This window comes from Miniopterus schreibersii, assembly GCF_964146895.1.
Source record: "Miniopterus schreibersii genome assembly, chromosome: 16".
Taxonomy (NCBI): Eukaryota; Metazoa; Chordata; class Mammalia; order Chiroptera; family Miniopteridae; genus Miniopterus; species Miniopterus schreibersii.
Window position 1 is genome coordinate 35,986,397 of NC_138116.1, and position 16,699 is coordinate 36,003,095.

General features: G+C 47.9%; 1 protein-coding gene and 1 pseudogene across 2 annotated transcripts; both read left to right on the forward strand.

The window, feature by feature from the left end:
• Nucleotides 1-337: 337 nt before the first annotated feature.
• LOC308568845 (large ribosomal subunit protein eL33 pseudogene) lies at nucleotides 338-1,649 on the forward strand (annotated as a pseudogene). Its single transcript has 2 exons — nucleotides 338-412; nucleotides 1,271-1,649. The product of its transcript is annotated as a large ribosomal subunit protein eL33 pseudogene (transcript).
• A 7,423-nt stretch (nucleotides 1,650-9,072) lies between these two features.
• LOC308568671 (tumor necrosis factor ligand superfamily member 12) lies at nucleotides 9,073-16,016 on the forward strand. Its single transcript, XM_081161894.1, has 7 exons — nucleotides 9,073-9,519; nucleotides 9,680-9,727; nucleotides 10,289-10,358; nucleotides 10,849-10,902; nucleotides 10,987-11,022; nucleotides 14,919-15,043; nucleotides 15,240-16,016. Exons 1-7 carry the CDS (start codon nucleotides 9,361-9,363, stop codon nucleotides 15,489-15,491), a joined length of 744 nt encoding a protein of 247 aa, XP_081018020.1. The 5' UTR covers nucleotides 9,073-9,360; the 3' UTR covers nucleotides 15,492-16,016.
• The last annotated feature ends 683 nt before the right edge of the window (nucleotides 16,017-16,699 follow it).

Consider the following 16,699-nt stretch of genomic DNA (forward strand, 5'->3'; position numbering starts at 1 on the left):
CTCTCCCCCCCTTCCACTCTCTCTGCAAAGCAATGGAAAAATATCCTCAGGTGAGGATTGAAAACACACACAAAAAAACAAAAACAAGACCTTCCTCAACCCTACATCTGATCACAAGAGCCAGCCCCCCTCAGACTGCATCCAGACTCTCCTCAGCTTTCTTCAGTGTTTCACCTGGCTCCGACAAGATTCTCTGGTACCAATCTGCATCTCACTCTCCTTTCCTTCACTTTTCTCTTGCTCAATAACAGAAAATCCCTTTCAACTCCATTGTCCCTTTCTTTACTTTATTTGGATGCACCCAAATAACCCTAACCGTGTGTATGGGAATGGGAACATGGGCCCCTTCCCGTGCTCCAACTCCCCCTCCCACCCTGTGGGAAATACAGTGAAGGCCATCAGTAATCGGACTGTGAGGCCTTGGGAGCCTGGCCAGCTAGTTCCTCAGTCAGGAAAACAGCATTTTGATTTCACACAGTGTCCATCCCCCTCTCCCTGTATGCCTTGTCTTTCTCTGTTTTCTGTACTCTATGAAACCTTACGGTGGGAAAGTCTGGGGAGGGCGGTGAAAAAATAGCGCCGGCCAGCCACCACCGGTCAGCCAGTCCACAGGCTACATGGGACTTAGTGGTTGAACCTCACCGGTCAGCTGCCACTGGTGTGCATGTAAGTCCTAATAAACCCATGTCTTTCACAGCCAGTCCTCTGGGCTATTTATTTGGAATCCACGAACAATATGCTGAGGTTTTCAGCACTTTGCATAACACCATATTTATTAAGCACAGAATAATGACAAAGAAACCCTTCTATCAAGGGAAAAAGGAAAGTCACAAGTTTGAAGTAAAATTAAATTTAAGACAGTGCCAATTAAGTTATATAGATCCTGACAATGACCAGGATTCCCTCGGGGCTTTTCACCAAAGTCTCCTGTGTGTCATCTTTTCCCCTATATTAAATGCCAATGCACTAGAATCCATTTGTCCATTCATTCATTTATTCATTCAAGAAATATTTATTGAGCCCAGCCGATGTGGCTCAGCTGTTGAGCATCTACCTATGATCCAGGAGATAGTGGTTTGATTCTGGTCAGGGCACATGCCTGGGTTTGGGGCTTGATCCGCAGCAGGGGGTGTGCAGGAGGCAGCCGATCAATGACTCTCTCTTCATGGATGTTTCTATCTCTCTCTCCCTCTCCCTTCCTCTCTCTGAAATCAATAAAGATATATTAGGAAATATATATATTTATTGAGCTCTTTCAACCATCTTGGAGTCTGTGGAGGCCTGCTGGGAACAGGACGAATAAACTGACAAATATGGTTTGTCTGGACGGCTGTGGTCCAAGGCCATTTTTGCCGGTTATAAGCGGGTCTCTGGAACCAGAGGGAACACACAGCTCTACTTAAAATTGAAGGAGTTTATTCTTGAGATGAAACTGAATTTTATCTAGGCAAGAGATGGGCTTATGTGTACAAGGCAAAGAACAACACAGTGACTCCTGGTGGCAAACTGAACAAAGCCAGAGTCATCTGGGGAAAGGTAACGCATGTTCATAGAAACAATGGCATGGTTCATGCCAAACTCCAAAGCAACCTTCATGCTAAGGCCATGGACACAGAATCTGAGTAATACTGTATCCCTCAAGGATTTAAACTTATCTAAAAGTAACAAAAGTGGCTTTGTAAAAAAAAAAAAAAGAAAGAAAAATATTTACTAAATGCTTGATGTTGCACTAGGCATGGAGTATAAACAGAGGAAAAGACACATGTAGTCCCTGGCCCCTTGGAGCTTTCAGTTCAATAAACTAACAAATGTTTATTAAACATCTATTATGTCCAAGGTACTGCAGTAGGTTGAGAACTGAAACTATACTCACAGAACTTATATCTATATTAACATGACTGTTCCATTGTTTTCATTGGCATAACTATTATTCCAAAGCTTTTACATGTAAGATGAATGTTGAAAATTAACTTTATTGCTTATTCCAGGAACTTCCTGAAAGACCCACCAGCTCTTCAAGAAACAGCATCAACTGACAGTTTGTACTTTATGACTGAATCCTGCACCTCAAAATCTTCGTTTTTCTGTGTTTATTCTAAATGATTACACTATGACCCTTAAGCAACCTTACACAACCCCCACTCCTACCCCAGCATGGAAAGACCTGCCTTTATTTTCCCCAATTACAGTTTACGTTCAATATTACTTTGTATTAGTTTTAGGGGTACAGCATAGTGATGGAAAGACCTATCTTAAGCCAGACTTCAAAGTCTCCGTAAATGTGGCCTTGCTCCTCTCCCTATGAGGTGTAAGTAATAAACTGTTAAGGGGTAAGTAATAAACTTCGTCTTATCAACAAGTTGTTCTAATGCTACTTGGGGAGCCCACATTTGACAAGGTGCTGGGACTATAGTAATTAATAATGCCATCACAGTTTACATTCTAGAGACAGACAATAAGCACATAAACCAAGAAATACATAATTTTATATTTTACAATGTAGATGGATAGATAACAGTCAAATATGTCATTATAAATTGTGATAACTAAGAAAGAAATAAAGGGTACCAGAATAGAAAATGAGGGCAGTTAAGATCCTAATTAAAGACGATCTGAAAAACTCTCAAAAGTGACTTCAGCTGGGGGTGGTCTGATTGTTTTGAGTAAGGGGAATGACAGGTTCTTGAGACCCCGATGCAGGAAAGTGGTTCAGCAGGTTCCAGAACAGAAAGGGAACCAGCAAGAGAGGACTGGTGAGCAGAGGGCGGGACTGAGCAGGGGCACAGGGCAGGCGGCTTCCACATTATTCAGAACCACTGCTTTCCCTTATTGTTTAATTCTCTCTCTTGCAACAAAATCGTTCTCTAATAATTCTCACTGCAAATGTGCAGAAGCGAACAGTACAGGTTAAATGAACTTGTGAGGGCCTCACTGTTTACAAAAGTGTTTCCATGGCAAAAAGGGTCCAACTTTTACTAGGTTCATTTAATAGAGCTTTTGTAGCTCCACCTTGAGCTCAGGTAAGCCCTATTATTAGCTGAAGTGGCCCTTGTGTTTCCAGGTAAGTGCCTTTGGAGAACACACTGACTGGGGACTGGGGGCAGAGGGGGAGCTGACAGTCTTAGAGAGGTTTGCTCAATCTAGCTGCAGGACGCAGAAGCTGAAATCAACTACCAATTGATTTGCTGAAAGAAGTGAAAACACAACCCATGTTAATGAGTCCGCAGGCTCTTTCCCAGTTATTTGCCTTTAGGTGCAGCTGATAAAATCCAAATGTACCTTGGCCCTCACCATGTTGACTGAGGCAGTGAGGCTGACCGCACCGCCTAGTTACCTCGGTCTGGGACCTGGATGGAGTTTCTGCTCATTTCTGCCTTCACTCCCTCTCTGGCCGGGCGTGGGGAGCCCTCGGCTGCACACCCCATCTCGGCCGACTGCACACTCACAAACATCGCGCCTGCTTTTACAAGCCCGCGGGTGTGTGGCTCTTCGCAAGGAATCGGTGTGTGCTGAAATCTGGGAGGCGCACCCTCTGCTTGGCGCCCAGCGCACAAATGGTGTGGGGCCTCCTGTCCTCCTCCCAGCCGGGCAGTTTCCCTCCCCCCTCTTTCTCCCAGCCCTATCTGCCCCCCATCCCCGCCCCTCCTTGAGGTCCGGGAGGGGAGGTGATGGGGGGATCGCTGAGGCAGTCACTTCTTTCCCATAACATTTCTAGGAGGCTAAGCAGCCTGGGTCTAGGCTCTCGTTGCTCAATTCCTAAGATTGGAGCCCAGATTTTCTTCGTTTCCACGGCTCATTTAGGCCTTTAAAGTCTGTCAATCAAGAATCTTAACAGGCCTTAGGCTGGGTAATTAGGAATGTAAACAAGGCTGAGGTAACAAAAAAAAGGTGCCACTGAAAAATCTAAGCTGTTGAAGTTGCCCCTGCCAGATATTCCCTTCTTCTTTTCCAGTCTTCTTAAAAGCTATCAAAAGCAAATAAAAAAACCTTGTGCCTTCTCTACAAAAATTAGTAATTTGGATTATGTGTATGGTCTTTATATGATATGTGTTTGTGTATTGTATGTGGTGTGTTTTCTGCCTCCGGATGGCATAACTAGAGTGTTCCTCACCTGAGGATATTTTCATTGATTTTTAGAGAAAGGGAGAAAGGAGAGAGAGAGAGAGAGAGAGAGAGAGAGAGAGAGAGAGAGAGAAACATCAGTTGATTGCCCAAAATATGTGCCCTGACCAGGAATCTAACCCGTGTATGGGACAACGCTCCTACCCACAGAGACACACTGGCCTAAAGAGAAATACTTATATAGATTAAGCAGGATCCTGTGGTCTAAACAAAATATTTGATATTAAAAGTGGTTTAAGTTTGACATCTTTTACACTTATTACCATAAAATATGTGTTTGTTTTACCTTTATTTACAAAAAGGGTAAATATGTCATGATCTGTTGGTTAAGATGGACAGCCTTCCCAAAGTTAAATTTTTTTTGTTAATGCTCATCCTAGGACATATATTTTTTCCATTGATTTTTAGGAAGTGAAAGGGAGGGAGAGGGAGAGAGAGAACCATCAATGATGAGAGAGTCATTGATCGGTTGCCTCCTGCACGCCCCGACTGGGGATCGAGCCCCCAACCCGGGCATGTGCCCTGACCGGGAATCAAACCCTGATCGCCTGGATCCTAGGTCGACGCTCAACCGCTGAGCCACACCCAGCTGGGTCATAGTAATTATTATTTACCAAGAAATTGTTATCTTGGAATACTATATCTTACAGAAGAGCAAAGTTCTTTATCAATTGCATTATAACCAGATCTATAAGCATGTCATTTTAAGTTTTGTCATTTACAGTCATTGTTTTACTCTGATGCATTTGCAAATATGTTCCATTTTTAGAAAGATCCATGAAAAGGACTCTGACTCTAAATTACAGATTTCTAGGCAGGTCTTATCTTTGAAGGAGATGAAAATTTATAGAACTCTAAGGGATAACTGGATTCATGGAAATACTGGCAAATAATCAGGATAAACAAAAATTGGTTATAGCCCTAGCTGGTTTAGCTCAGTGGTTAGAGCATCAGACTGCAGACTGAAGGGTCCTGGGTTCAATTCCAGCCAAAGGCATTCACTTCAGTTGTAGGCTCAATCCCCGGCCCCGGTTCAGTCACGTGCAGGAAGCAACGCATTGATGAGTCTCTCTCACATCAATGTTTCTCTCTCTCTCTCCCACTTCCACTCTCTGAAAAGCAATGGAAAAAAATATTCTCAGGTGAGGATTAAAAAAAAAAAAAGGTTATGTGGGACCGAAGATAATTATTATTCTTATGACTTTGTTCAAAATATTGCTGATTTTTAAATCTTTTTGTTTTCCAGTAATAAGAAAACTTGTTTTTTTCTCTAAAGCAATTTGGTAAATTATACTCTCATAAACAACATTGAAACATTTGTATTTTTCTCCCTACCTAATCCCTCCAGAATTTGGCAACTCTTAATGAGTGAATATTATTTTCATGGTGATATGTTTATTTGCATAAGTCCAATCAGAATATGTTCTCTTTACTAATAGGACACATAGAACCAGTTTCCAACTGCGGTTTTATTAACTAAGACTTTGAGTAGAATGTCATGATCAAAAGAGACATACCTAGACTCTGGATGTCACCAGAAAGCTTTAAGGAATGAAGACGCTTTGAAGCTGAGAAAAGCCCCTTGGAAAGGTGGCCTGGTATCTTGCTTGACCATATGGTTCATGGCAGTCTTTCCAGGTAAGGAACAAAGGCTGCTTTCCTTGGAGATGGCAAAGAAAGACCTCAAGACATTTTGGGGACCTCAAGAACTTGAGGAATTCACCCAAATATATAGAAATTGCAAACAAAGCCTGATGGCAACTATGTGGTTTAGCTTCTTCACCCTGAGGGGCTAATTAAAGCTCAATCTGGAGATTCCTTATGAGATTCCAACAAAGCAGATTTAAGAAAGCCTATATAATCAATTACTATTCTTGTTGTGTTTATGCGAATAATCAGGTCAAATTGAAACTGGACTTAATGCAATAAATAGTCTTGATTGGCCATCTTTGATAAACATGAGGGTGAGTTTAGGAAGGAAAATTGTGTTTCAATAGAATCTATAATACACAGTTGTGGATATTAGACTCTAGTTTGAGTTTTATTTTTCACCTACAATCTGAATTGAATCCTGAATTTTTCTAGTTTTCTTCCAAACAATGTGTTTTTTTTCCCCCTCCCATTTTTTTTCTCTCATCCTTTGACTGGGAATCATTGGAAACTACTGATGCAATGTAAGCCATTTGGAATTTACCTAAGCACCTGATGACATCACCAGAGATATTTAAACTGCAGATAAGAAGGATCTGTCAGATTGTCACTGCTTACTTTCATTCCAGCAAAACCCTTACATCTGGAAATCTTCTCAACTGACAGTCTTACAGACTCAGAAACTGGTTTTATGATTTGCTGTAGTCATTAACCTTTGTGTTTCTTTTCTTCTGTGTTCATAGGCATACCCCTTATTAAATACCTGATTGCTTGTTTACACAATATAGGTCTCTTGGAACCCATCTGCATCACCGCCTCCTGAAGCAAGACTCAACAATTTAACTGAACTGACTTATTTTCAAGACTATGTAATTGAGTCAATTAAATATGCAGCAATCTGGAATGTAAACCTTTATTATTTAAAAGGTGGGACTGAAGGGTTACCAAAGTTCTGCCACCTTGAAACTGCTTTCCCTTTCCAGCCCAAGAAATTCTGGTGGAAAGAAGCTGCGTCAGAAAGGAGATCTTAGAGCAGGAGATCGAGGTTCGATTCCCAGTCAGGGCACATGCCCGGGTTGTGGGCTCGATCAATGACTCTCATCATTGATGTTTCTATCTCTCTCTCTCCCCCTCCTTTCCTCTCTCTGAAATCAATAAAGATATGTTTAAAAAAAAAAAAGATCTTAGAATGTGACCCTTAGCCTAATTAGAACTAGGTATAATACACAAAAGGGCTTCAGAAGTTGACACACCTTCATCCCGGGAAGCCCCTCCACAACTTAATCCACCCAGGACCTCCCCTAAGATTCCTGTGTGCAAGACAGAGATAAAAACCCTCAAGACAAAGGACACTGTAAAGTTGGTTCCTCCCTCTCTCACTTGGTTCTTACCTCTCCTCAGACCTTTAGTTACTAAAAACTTCCTTCTCATTTTTAGACCATGCCCTTTCAACCTTGTCAAATTTGTCACCTCTAGGATACAACAATTCCATATCAAGATGATGATGCTTTGGGGATCCTGGCCCATACCTACTTTGTTGGTTTTGTTTGTTTGAATATATTTTTATTGATTTCAGAGAGAGGAAGGGAGAGGGAGAGAGAGAGAGTTGAAACATCAATGATGAGAGGGGGTCATTGATCGGCTACCTCCCGCACACCCCTGACTGGGGATCGAGCTTGCAACCCAGGTATGTGCCCTGACTGAGAATCGAACCGCGATCTCCTGGATCCTAGGTTGATGCTCAACTGCTGAGCCGTGCCTGGCTGGGCAGGCCTTCCTTCTTCATCACCCCGAAAAGATTTCAGGGATGGGAGTCTCTAAGGGTGGAATGCAACAGGATAGTAAGAAGTTAGGAAAACCCCTTGGCAGGTAGAATGGGGAAACAGACAGCTGAAGAGATAGGCTGAGCAATTTTTTTTAAAAAATATATCTTTATTGATTTCAAAGAGAGGAAAGGAGAGGGAGAGAGAAAGATAGAAACATCAATGATGAGTCACTGATCGAGCCCACAACCTGGGCATGTGCCCTGACCAGGAATACGAACCCCGGTCGCCTGGATCCTAGGTTGATGCTCAACCAGTGAGCCACGCCCGGCCGGGCTAGGCTGAGCAACTTACAGCCAGATACAGAAGGTCACCTCACTAGAGATAGCATCTAGGCCTCAGTTGTATTTCAGCTCCAGGCCCAGAAAAGCAGCAAAACCAGGTGGGCAACGCCAGGATCAGCTGCAACAACTAATGACCCCCTGCCCTGTCACTGACCAATCAGTGGAGACCATAACCCTGAAAGGGCACACCTGGAAAACTAATGAATAATCTGCTGAAACCCTCCCAAGACCTCCCTAAGATTCCTGCCTGCAAGAGAGAGAAAAGCCCTCAAGACAAAGGACCCGGCACAGGTGTCTTACAATCCCTCCTTTTCTTCCCCACAGGCCTGTGCACTACTTCAACTCTAAGGGTCCGCATGAGACTTGCAACCAGGGGAGCAAAAGGTAGCAGCAGCTGAACTGGGCTAACCCCCTGTACGGAGCTCCAACCCTGGGATCCTCACGCTGTGGTTTGCTAGTCCAAAAGAACCACTCGGGACTAGAGGGGAGAGACACAGCCTTTTTACTTATATCTGGGGTGCACTCAGCCAGGGTAGCCTAGGGGCTTATCTAGCAGAGGGGAGAGTGAGGGAGGGAGCTGTGCTGGGAAAGGCCTGTGCAGACCAAGTCCAAACAGAGAGCCTGGTGAAGCTTGTTAGCCATCAAGGATGTAGGAAACACTTGGGTCGGTGCCGCTCTGCTCCTCCTGGCTGCTGGTCAGGCAGACTCGTTTCCACTGACTGCCAGGGGCAATTGGCCTATATCCTCATGTGGCCCTACACCCCCTGACCCTGTCTCTAAGGCCCGCTTTTCTCTGACTTCCCAGTGAGCTAGCCCCTCCTCGCTCATTGCTTTCCTATAATATTTTTAGAGAACCAAAGCAGCCAAGCCTGAGTCTCTCCTGTTGCTGCTTCTTTGCGAAACCCTTGCTTGTTACCCTCATAGTCACCTGAACTTGTACTGTGACATCTGCACGAAGTCAAGAACCCAAATAGCAGCCGCCGGCCCCAGGCAGATCCGTTCAGGCCAGGTCCCCGCTTTGGGCCACGGGCAGGGCTAGCTCGCAGGAGTCGCAGGTGTCTGGCAGCTCGGCCCTCTGCTCACGGACCTGGGCGGAGCTTCTGCTCGTTTCTGCCTTCACTCCCTCCCTCTGGCCGTCGGCGAGGAGAGCCCTCGGCAGTACAGCCCGTGGTGTCTCGGCTGGCTGCACACTCACACAAACATCGCCGCGGGTTTACACGCGCAGGCGGCGTGTGCCCCTTCCCAGGGCCAGGCTCTGCTGGAGCCGGGCAGGCGCGCACGCCGCGCTGCGAACAGCGCTCCGCGGGCTCGCAGTTTAATCACACAAACAGTGTCCGGCTTCCTGTCCTCATCCCCGCCCCCCCGCCCGGTTTCCCTAGCCCCTCCTTCTCCCCGGGCCGATCCTCCCACCCGCTCCCCCTCCCCCGATCCCTCGGGTCCCGGGATGGGGGGGCGGTGAGGCAGGCACAGCCCCCGCCCCCATGGCTGCCCGTCGGAGCCTGAGGCGGAGGGGGCGCAGGGGGGAGCCGGGCACCGCCCTGCTGGCCCCGCTCACGCTGGGCCTGGGCCTGGCGCTGGCCTGCCTTGGCCTCCTGCTGGCTGTGGTCAGCCTGGGGAGCCTGGCATTGTCATCTGCCCAGGTGAGGCCCTGCTGCACACCCCTCCCTGGGTAGATTAGGAGCAAAGTTTACAGAGCAGCTTATGAGGCTGGGCGGACTGAGGGCAAGGGGCCAGGAAGATGGGTGGAGGGTGAGATGTCAGGTGGAGAAGGACAGGGTGACGCTACCTCCTTCCCATCAGGAGCCTTCCCAGGGGGAGCTGGTGGCAGAAGAGGACCAGGACCCTCTGGTGAGTGGCTGTGGGTGCTGATTTCGGGCTGCTGGGCATGGGAAGTGTGTGTGAGCTGAGGATGCAGGGAGTGCCCTGGCTGTGTCAGCCATTCGTGGGTATATGAGAAAGACAGGGTGACAACTGTGTATAAGGGGCTTGTGCTGGGTTTGTGTCTCTTGGGTGTGTGTCACCTGAGTAACAGTGCTATTGGCTGAGGGTGAAGAGGGAGTGAGATATGGTAGCCTGCTGTGGAGGAGGGATGTTGGTGGTATGTGCAGTGTGTATCCACTGTGCGCTCTTGACTGGGTGTGGGCGTGTGCAATGTGCTAATTGCTTGCAGGGTCTGTGCTGGTTGTGGAGTGGTGGAGTGTGGCTGGTCTCTGGAAGGGGTGAGGGCTGAGACCTGACCCCAGGAACTTGCCTTCCCTTGGCCTCAGCCACTCTTGACTGAGGGGCCCCGTCCCTCCCTAAGACTTCTGTGCCTGTCGGTGCCTGTCCCAGTGGCCTCTGTCCATCTCAGTTTATGTCTCTGGGAATCCCTGGCAAGACTCTGATTAGCCCTGCCCTTAATTCCCCTAGGAACTGAACCCCCAGTCAGAGGAGAACCAGGATCCTGTGCTGAAACAACTGGTTCGGCCTCGCAGAAGTGGTGAGCATCTCTTTAATCCCAACCTTAGCGGCTTCTGGATTCATTATTGCTTTTATTCATCATAACAGCTGTATGAAGTGGGCAGAGCAAAAACCATTATCTTCTTATGAATGGGGGTGGGTTCAGAGTCCTGATGTAGGCAAAATGGGAGAGTGAAGAGACCTGGGCCTCAATAAGCAAAGAGACTTATGAATGGGTAACCATGTGATCATATATCCAGGTTATAATATATTATATGAGATCACACCTATTATCTCAGTGTGATTATTAATAACACCCGTTTTGCTCTCAGAGGCATCCCAATTTGGATGATAAATTATGTATTCACTCTACATACATAGAAAGATAAGGCCTTAGGTTCTGTGGCCAGAGGTCTGGACAAGAATGAGGTTGCCAGGGTCCATAGAGAAGACTGGAACTGGGGGAGTAGCTCCCGACCCCACAGATATGTGGGGGCTGCTTTGCCCATCTGTCTTTCCTTGATTCTCAGCACCTAGAGGCCAGAAAACACGGGCTCGCAGAGTGATTGCAGCTCACTATGAAGGTGGGTGATGGTGAGCCATGCCCAGGGAGGAGGGGTGGCAGAGGGACAGGGCAGGTGTCACCAATCTTTTCCTGTGTCTTACAGTTCACCCACGGCCTGGACAGGATGGAGCACAAGCGGGTAAGACCCTGTGCCCACCTCTGAGCTTTTCCCTGACTCCTACAGCACTGGCCACCTGGAAAAGGGGCTCCTTAAAACCTTGACCACCCTTTCCCCACCTTTCACCTCGGAACCCCAGGAGCCAGTTTGGGAAAATACTCAGGGTTTGGTTCTCTCAGCTTCCCAAACTTGGATTTTCTCTGTGACCAGGCATGGGACCCAGGAAGATTCCTCCCCCTCCCAGGATCTAGGCAGGTGCCCCCACCAAAACCACCAGCCCAGCTCCTCCTTCAGCCCTCATTCTTCTCCAAGGAGCACCTTTGATTTTCCCCCCTCTTCTTCCCCCTCCATATACTATGAGTCTTCATGCTCTGATCATTTTCTTCAAAATGCTTCTAGTCTCTGTTCTGCTTTCCCATCCCTACCCTACCCCCCACCTCGCCACCATGACATCAGAACCTCAAACCCAGTCTCTAATCCTTTTCCCACTTCAGACCCTCCCACCACCTACTCTGTCCCACCTATGTTGCCAAGCTAAGCCCCCCAACCTCATTTTCATTACTCCATTGCTCCTCTGCCTGGCTTCCAGGCTCTCATGGTCTCAGCCTCCTTTCCCTGCACTTCCTTACGCATTCTCCTCACTTGGGCTGACTCCCTTTTCCCACCAATGTGCCCCTTCTGGACTTTGCACGTACTGTTCCCTGACCTGGAATGCCCTTCCATGTAACAGACCAGGAGGCAAGGCATGAGGGTGACTTGGTCTAGGAGGCTGGCAGCTGAGATGGAGAGAAGTAGGTAGATTCAGCATGTGGCTTGAAGATAGGGCTTGCTTGTCAGTTGGATGTGTAGGATAAGGGAAAGGGAGGAACCAGAAATGACTTCTAGATTTTTAAGTTGGGCATCTTTGGGAATAATGATGCCATTTGCTAAAATGGGGTTAACCTGGGAAGAAATAGATTGGGAGGTATGTCAATTAATCATTAAATTTGAGATCTAATAATAAACAAGTGGATAGATGATAATAAGTGAGTTCTATAAATAGTAATAGTTCTACTACTAGACGTAGTAGACAAACTCAGGCTAGGTCAGGACTAGTAAAGTCAGGAGTCGTCACCATATGAATGGTATTTAAAGCTATAGGACTGGATGAGACACCAGGGGAAAGAAGGGCCCAGAGTGAAGCCCTGAGGCTCTTTGACATCTAGAAGTGGAGCGCGGAGGAGAACCCAGCAGAGACGGAGAAGTAGCCAGAGAGGGGAAGCAACCCAGGGAGGGTAATGTCCTGGAACCTAAGAGAAGACATAGTTTCAAGAAGGATGTGGCTGTGTTGAATGCAGCTGAGAGGTCACATGAGATGAGAACAGAGAAATGACTACTGGGTTTGCTAATATCAAAAGTCAACTGGTGGCCTTGACAAGGGCAGTTTCTGTGGCATAGTTAGGATGGAAGCCGGCATGGATTGGGTTAAGAGAAAATCTGAAATGGGAATTGGAGACAGTGACAACCCTTTCCAGAAGTTTCTCTGTAACAGGAGCAGAGAAATGGGCCAGTAGGTGGAGGGGGGTGTGGATCAAGGAAAAGTTCAATCCTTTTAGTGATAAGGAATACTACATGAATCCTAGCTAATATTTATTGAGCATTCAATCTTATCTAATCTTCACAACAGTCCTCAAAGGAAGATATTCTGATCCTTTTATAGATGGAGGTTACTTAACTTGTCTGAGGTCATGATGATACCAAGTGGTGGAGCTGGGATTTGGACCCAGCCGGAGTGTGCTGTGCACTGGACATGGTCCGTGTGAGCAAACACGGTCAGAAATGGAGTCAGAGAGGAGGCTGAGAAGACTCTCAGTGAGAAGTGGCAGGGGCCAGAGTAGAAGGGAAATGGGGCAGAGCTGTTTAAGTGGCAGAGTTGCTAGGAACTGGTGATGATGGGGGAATAAAGTTGGTGAAGGAGAAGGAGACATGGTACCTGGTGGGAGGTAGAACCATGAGCCAAATGTGGAATACAGACAGTAAAGCAAGTTTGGGGGGGGGGGCAGCTCAGTTTTGCTTAAGGTGAGTTTGAGGTGTCCGGGGCTATTCAGGTGGCCGCAGTTAGCAGGGTGAGTAGGGTCAGGGCTGGAGACGCAGATCCCGGCCTGCACGGCAAAGGCTGAAGCAACCCATAGGTAAGGGCGATAATGCCTGGAGAGCATTACATTCTCCTTGAGATGGTAATAAAGATGGGGCCCTGGGGCTGGCAGAGGATGAGGGGTTGAGGAAGGCAGCTGCTAAGGCTGCAGAGATCAGTCAGTGAGGTCCAGGAGAGTGGCCTGTGGACCCAGAGAGCTGTCCAGGCCATGTTCACCTCCTTCCCTCTATCTTCCTACCAGTGTTTCCTGGGTGCCTACTCAGAGCAGGCCAAGGTAAGGTCCTGGTGCAAGGATACAGTGGTGTAGGACCATTGTCCCTGCCCTTTTAGGGGAGTCAGACCCCAAACTATCATACATATAAATAAACCAGATAGTTTCCCATGTTGGTGACTGCTGTGAAAGAAACAGGGTGATGTGGTGAAGAGATTAACAGAGGCAGGGCTGGGTCTGGCTATTTTTTTTTAAATATGTTTTTATTGATTTCAGAGAGGGGAAAGGAAAGGGAAAGATAGAAACATCAGTGATGAGCGTCATTGATGGGCTGCCTCCTGCACGCCCCCTACTGGGGATCAAGGACATACCCTGGGCATGGGCCCTGACTTGGAATCGAACCAGACCTTCCGGTTCACAGGTTAATGCTCAACCACTGAACCACACCAGCCGGGCAGGTCTGGCTATTTTAAACCGGGTGGCCTGTGAAGGCCTCTCAGATGAGTTGAGACCTGACTGACAGAAGATGCCAGTTAGGGCAGAGTGTTCCGAGAGGAGAGAAGAACAGTACAAAGCCCTGCAGGGACAAGGAACTTGGTTCTCAGCAGGAACGGAAAGGCGGCCAGAGTGGGCGGAGTCCTGTGACTTGGAGGAGTGTGTGCGATTAGGTTGGCGAGATAGACCGGGTGGCTGCGGAGGACCTGGGAAACCACTTGAGGTCCTGTTCTATCATTTTATTATTTAGCTTCTTTGCAATTTCCTATTATCCTAGCTCTAGATTTCTTTTGTAACAGCTTTATTGAGATAAAACTGTTCTCACCTTACAATTCACCTGTTTAAAGTGTACAGTTAAATGGTTTTTGGTATATTTACACAGTTCTGCAGCAATCACTACAGTAATTTTAGAACATTTTCATCCCCTCAAAAAGAAAGCCCTTTTGCCATATCCCCCATTTCTCTGATCCCCCCCACCCTCGCCAGCTCTAAGCACCACTAACCTCCTTTCTGCCTCTCTATATTTGTTTATTCAGACATTTCATAGAAATCATATACTGTGTTGTCCTTTATGACTGAAAGCACTTAGCATTAATGTTTTCACAGTTCGTGGCATTTCTTTTTAAGGCTGAATAATATCCCATAGTATGGATATATGATAACTTTCCTTATCTATTCATCAGTTGATGGCTATATGGGCACCATTTTTTAAATTTTAATAATAATCCAAGAAATGTGTGAGTCAAATAATGTATGTGTACATTCTCAGAGTAAAAGAGGCAGACACTATCAACAAAAAGTATAAAAGCCCTCGCGCTTTTCCTTCGGTCCCACGCCTCCCCAGAAGTGCTGGTGGCACCTTGTTGTGAATGGCTCTGGTCACATGTGTTGGATTTCTTCCCATGACTCCCCATTCCACTACAGGCTCCATAGGCCATGGGTCCTTCCTTGTCCTGGGCCATCTATATACCTTCTGGGTGAGGTGGGCCCTCAGGGCTATAAACTCAAAGGGTGTCTGGGGAATGTGTGAAAGCCCTGTGAAGGGACTTTCCCCTGTCTTTGAACATCCACGTTCAGGTGTGGACGGGACGGTGAGTGGCTGGGAGGAGGCCAGAATCAACAGCTCCAACCCACTGCGCTATGACCGCGAGAGCGGGGGATTTATAGTCACCCGGGCTGGGCTCTACTACCTGTACTGTCAGGTAAGCCCCACCTGGCTCCGCGCTAAAGCAGGAGCTGAGGAAGAAGGGTTTGGTTTAGAGGGTGGGGGCAAGCGAAAGGTGGGCTGGGGCAGTTTGGGGTTTGGGCTGCAGAGGATACCTGGGTCTCCGAGGAAATGTGGAACTGAGCCGAGGGGAGGCAGGAGCCTGGACTCCACCACCCTCCCCCCGCCCCCAGGTGCACTTTGATGAGGGAAAGGCTGTCTACCTGAAGCTGGACTTGCTAGTGAATGACACGCTGGCCCTGCGATGCCTGGAAGAGTTCTCTGCCACCGCTGCGAGTTCCCTGGGGTCCCAGCTCCGGCTCTGCCAGGTGTCTGGGCTCTTGCCCCTGCGGTCAGGGTCCTCCCTACGGATCCGCACCCTCCCCTGGGCCCATCTCAAGGCTGCCCCTTTCCTTACCTACTTTGGACTCTTCCAAGTTCACTGAGGGGCCCCGATGTCACGGTGGTTTTCCCAGGCTGCTGGCTCCCCACAACAACTCTCTGAGCACCCCAGTCCCCTCTGCCCCACCCTAAGCTGCTCCTCCCCTCAGACCTGCCTCTCCCTGGGTAGGCTGCCAGGCCTTGTTCACGTGTTTTCCATGCAACATAAATATTCCCATTCATCTCTGGCAAGCCCTCCCCCCCTCTGGTTCTCCACCTCACTAACTCCTGAACCTTCGATCTTTGACACCCCCATTTATCTTCCGACTCCCTACCCTGGCCACAACCCCCTGGGGCACTGTGTTTACTATACTCTGGGTGAGGATGGGTCCCCAATACCCCTCTCAGGCACTAAGAGGGGCTGGATACCAGAGAGACTGGGACTGGGCCAGGAGTTCCCGAATGTGAGGGCTAAGAGACCAAGACAGGCTCCTCCCCTGATAATTCCCTGTGGATTTTTAAAACAGATATTATTTTTATTATTATTGTGACAAAATGTTGATAAGTGGAAATTAAAAAGAATAAGTCATGGTTTCTCTTTTTATTGGGGTTTAGGGGACCTCCTCAGGGCAGCTGACAGCCCTGAGAAGGGGGTCTGGGCATTGGGGAGTGAGGTGCAGGACACCTGGAATTCCAGGGCGACATACAGACTTGCGAGTAGGGACCCACATGCCTCCGGCCCCCTAGGTGTGAGTAGAGAGTAGAAAGGCAAACTGCTAGGAAACAAAACTAATCCTCTGCCCAAGGTACAGCGAAAGAGGCCTCATTTACCTAGAAGGCGGGCTTCCTCCTGCGGGGAATCCCTGGCTGGGAGGAACAGGGGCCCTTCCTGTTGGCAGCCTTGGGACATTCAGCAGGTGCTGGCACAAAGCCCTGGCTGGGATGTGGGGTGGGAGCAGGCCTCAAGGAGGTTTCAGGGTCAGTAAGCAGGACACTGGGGCCTGGGAACACGGAACCTCGACCCTAGGATCCAGGGGAGGAATCCTACAATGGTAGGGTGCTTGGGGCTGTCTCTTTCTCTCTTCATCCAGAGCCTTATGTAAGAGCTTTTCTCGGGAAACAGGAAGTCCTGTTTGCCAAGTTCAGCACAGGGAGTAGTGGAGGCCTTATTCCAACACACCCGGCCTGGCCTGAACCCCAGAACGCAGCCAGTTTCTTGCTTCAGAGACCCTGGTTCTCCCCACTGCCCTGTCCTCTCCTTTCTTACCTTTAG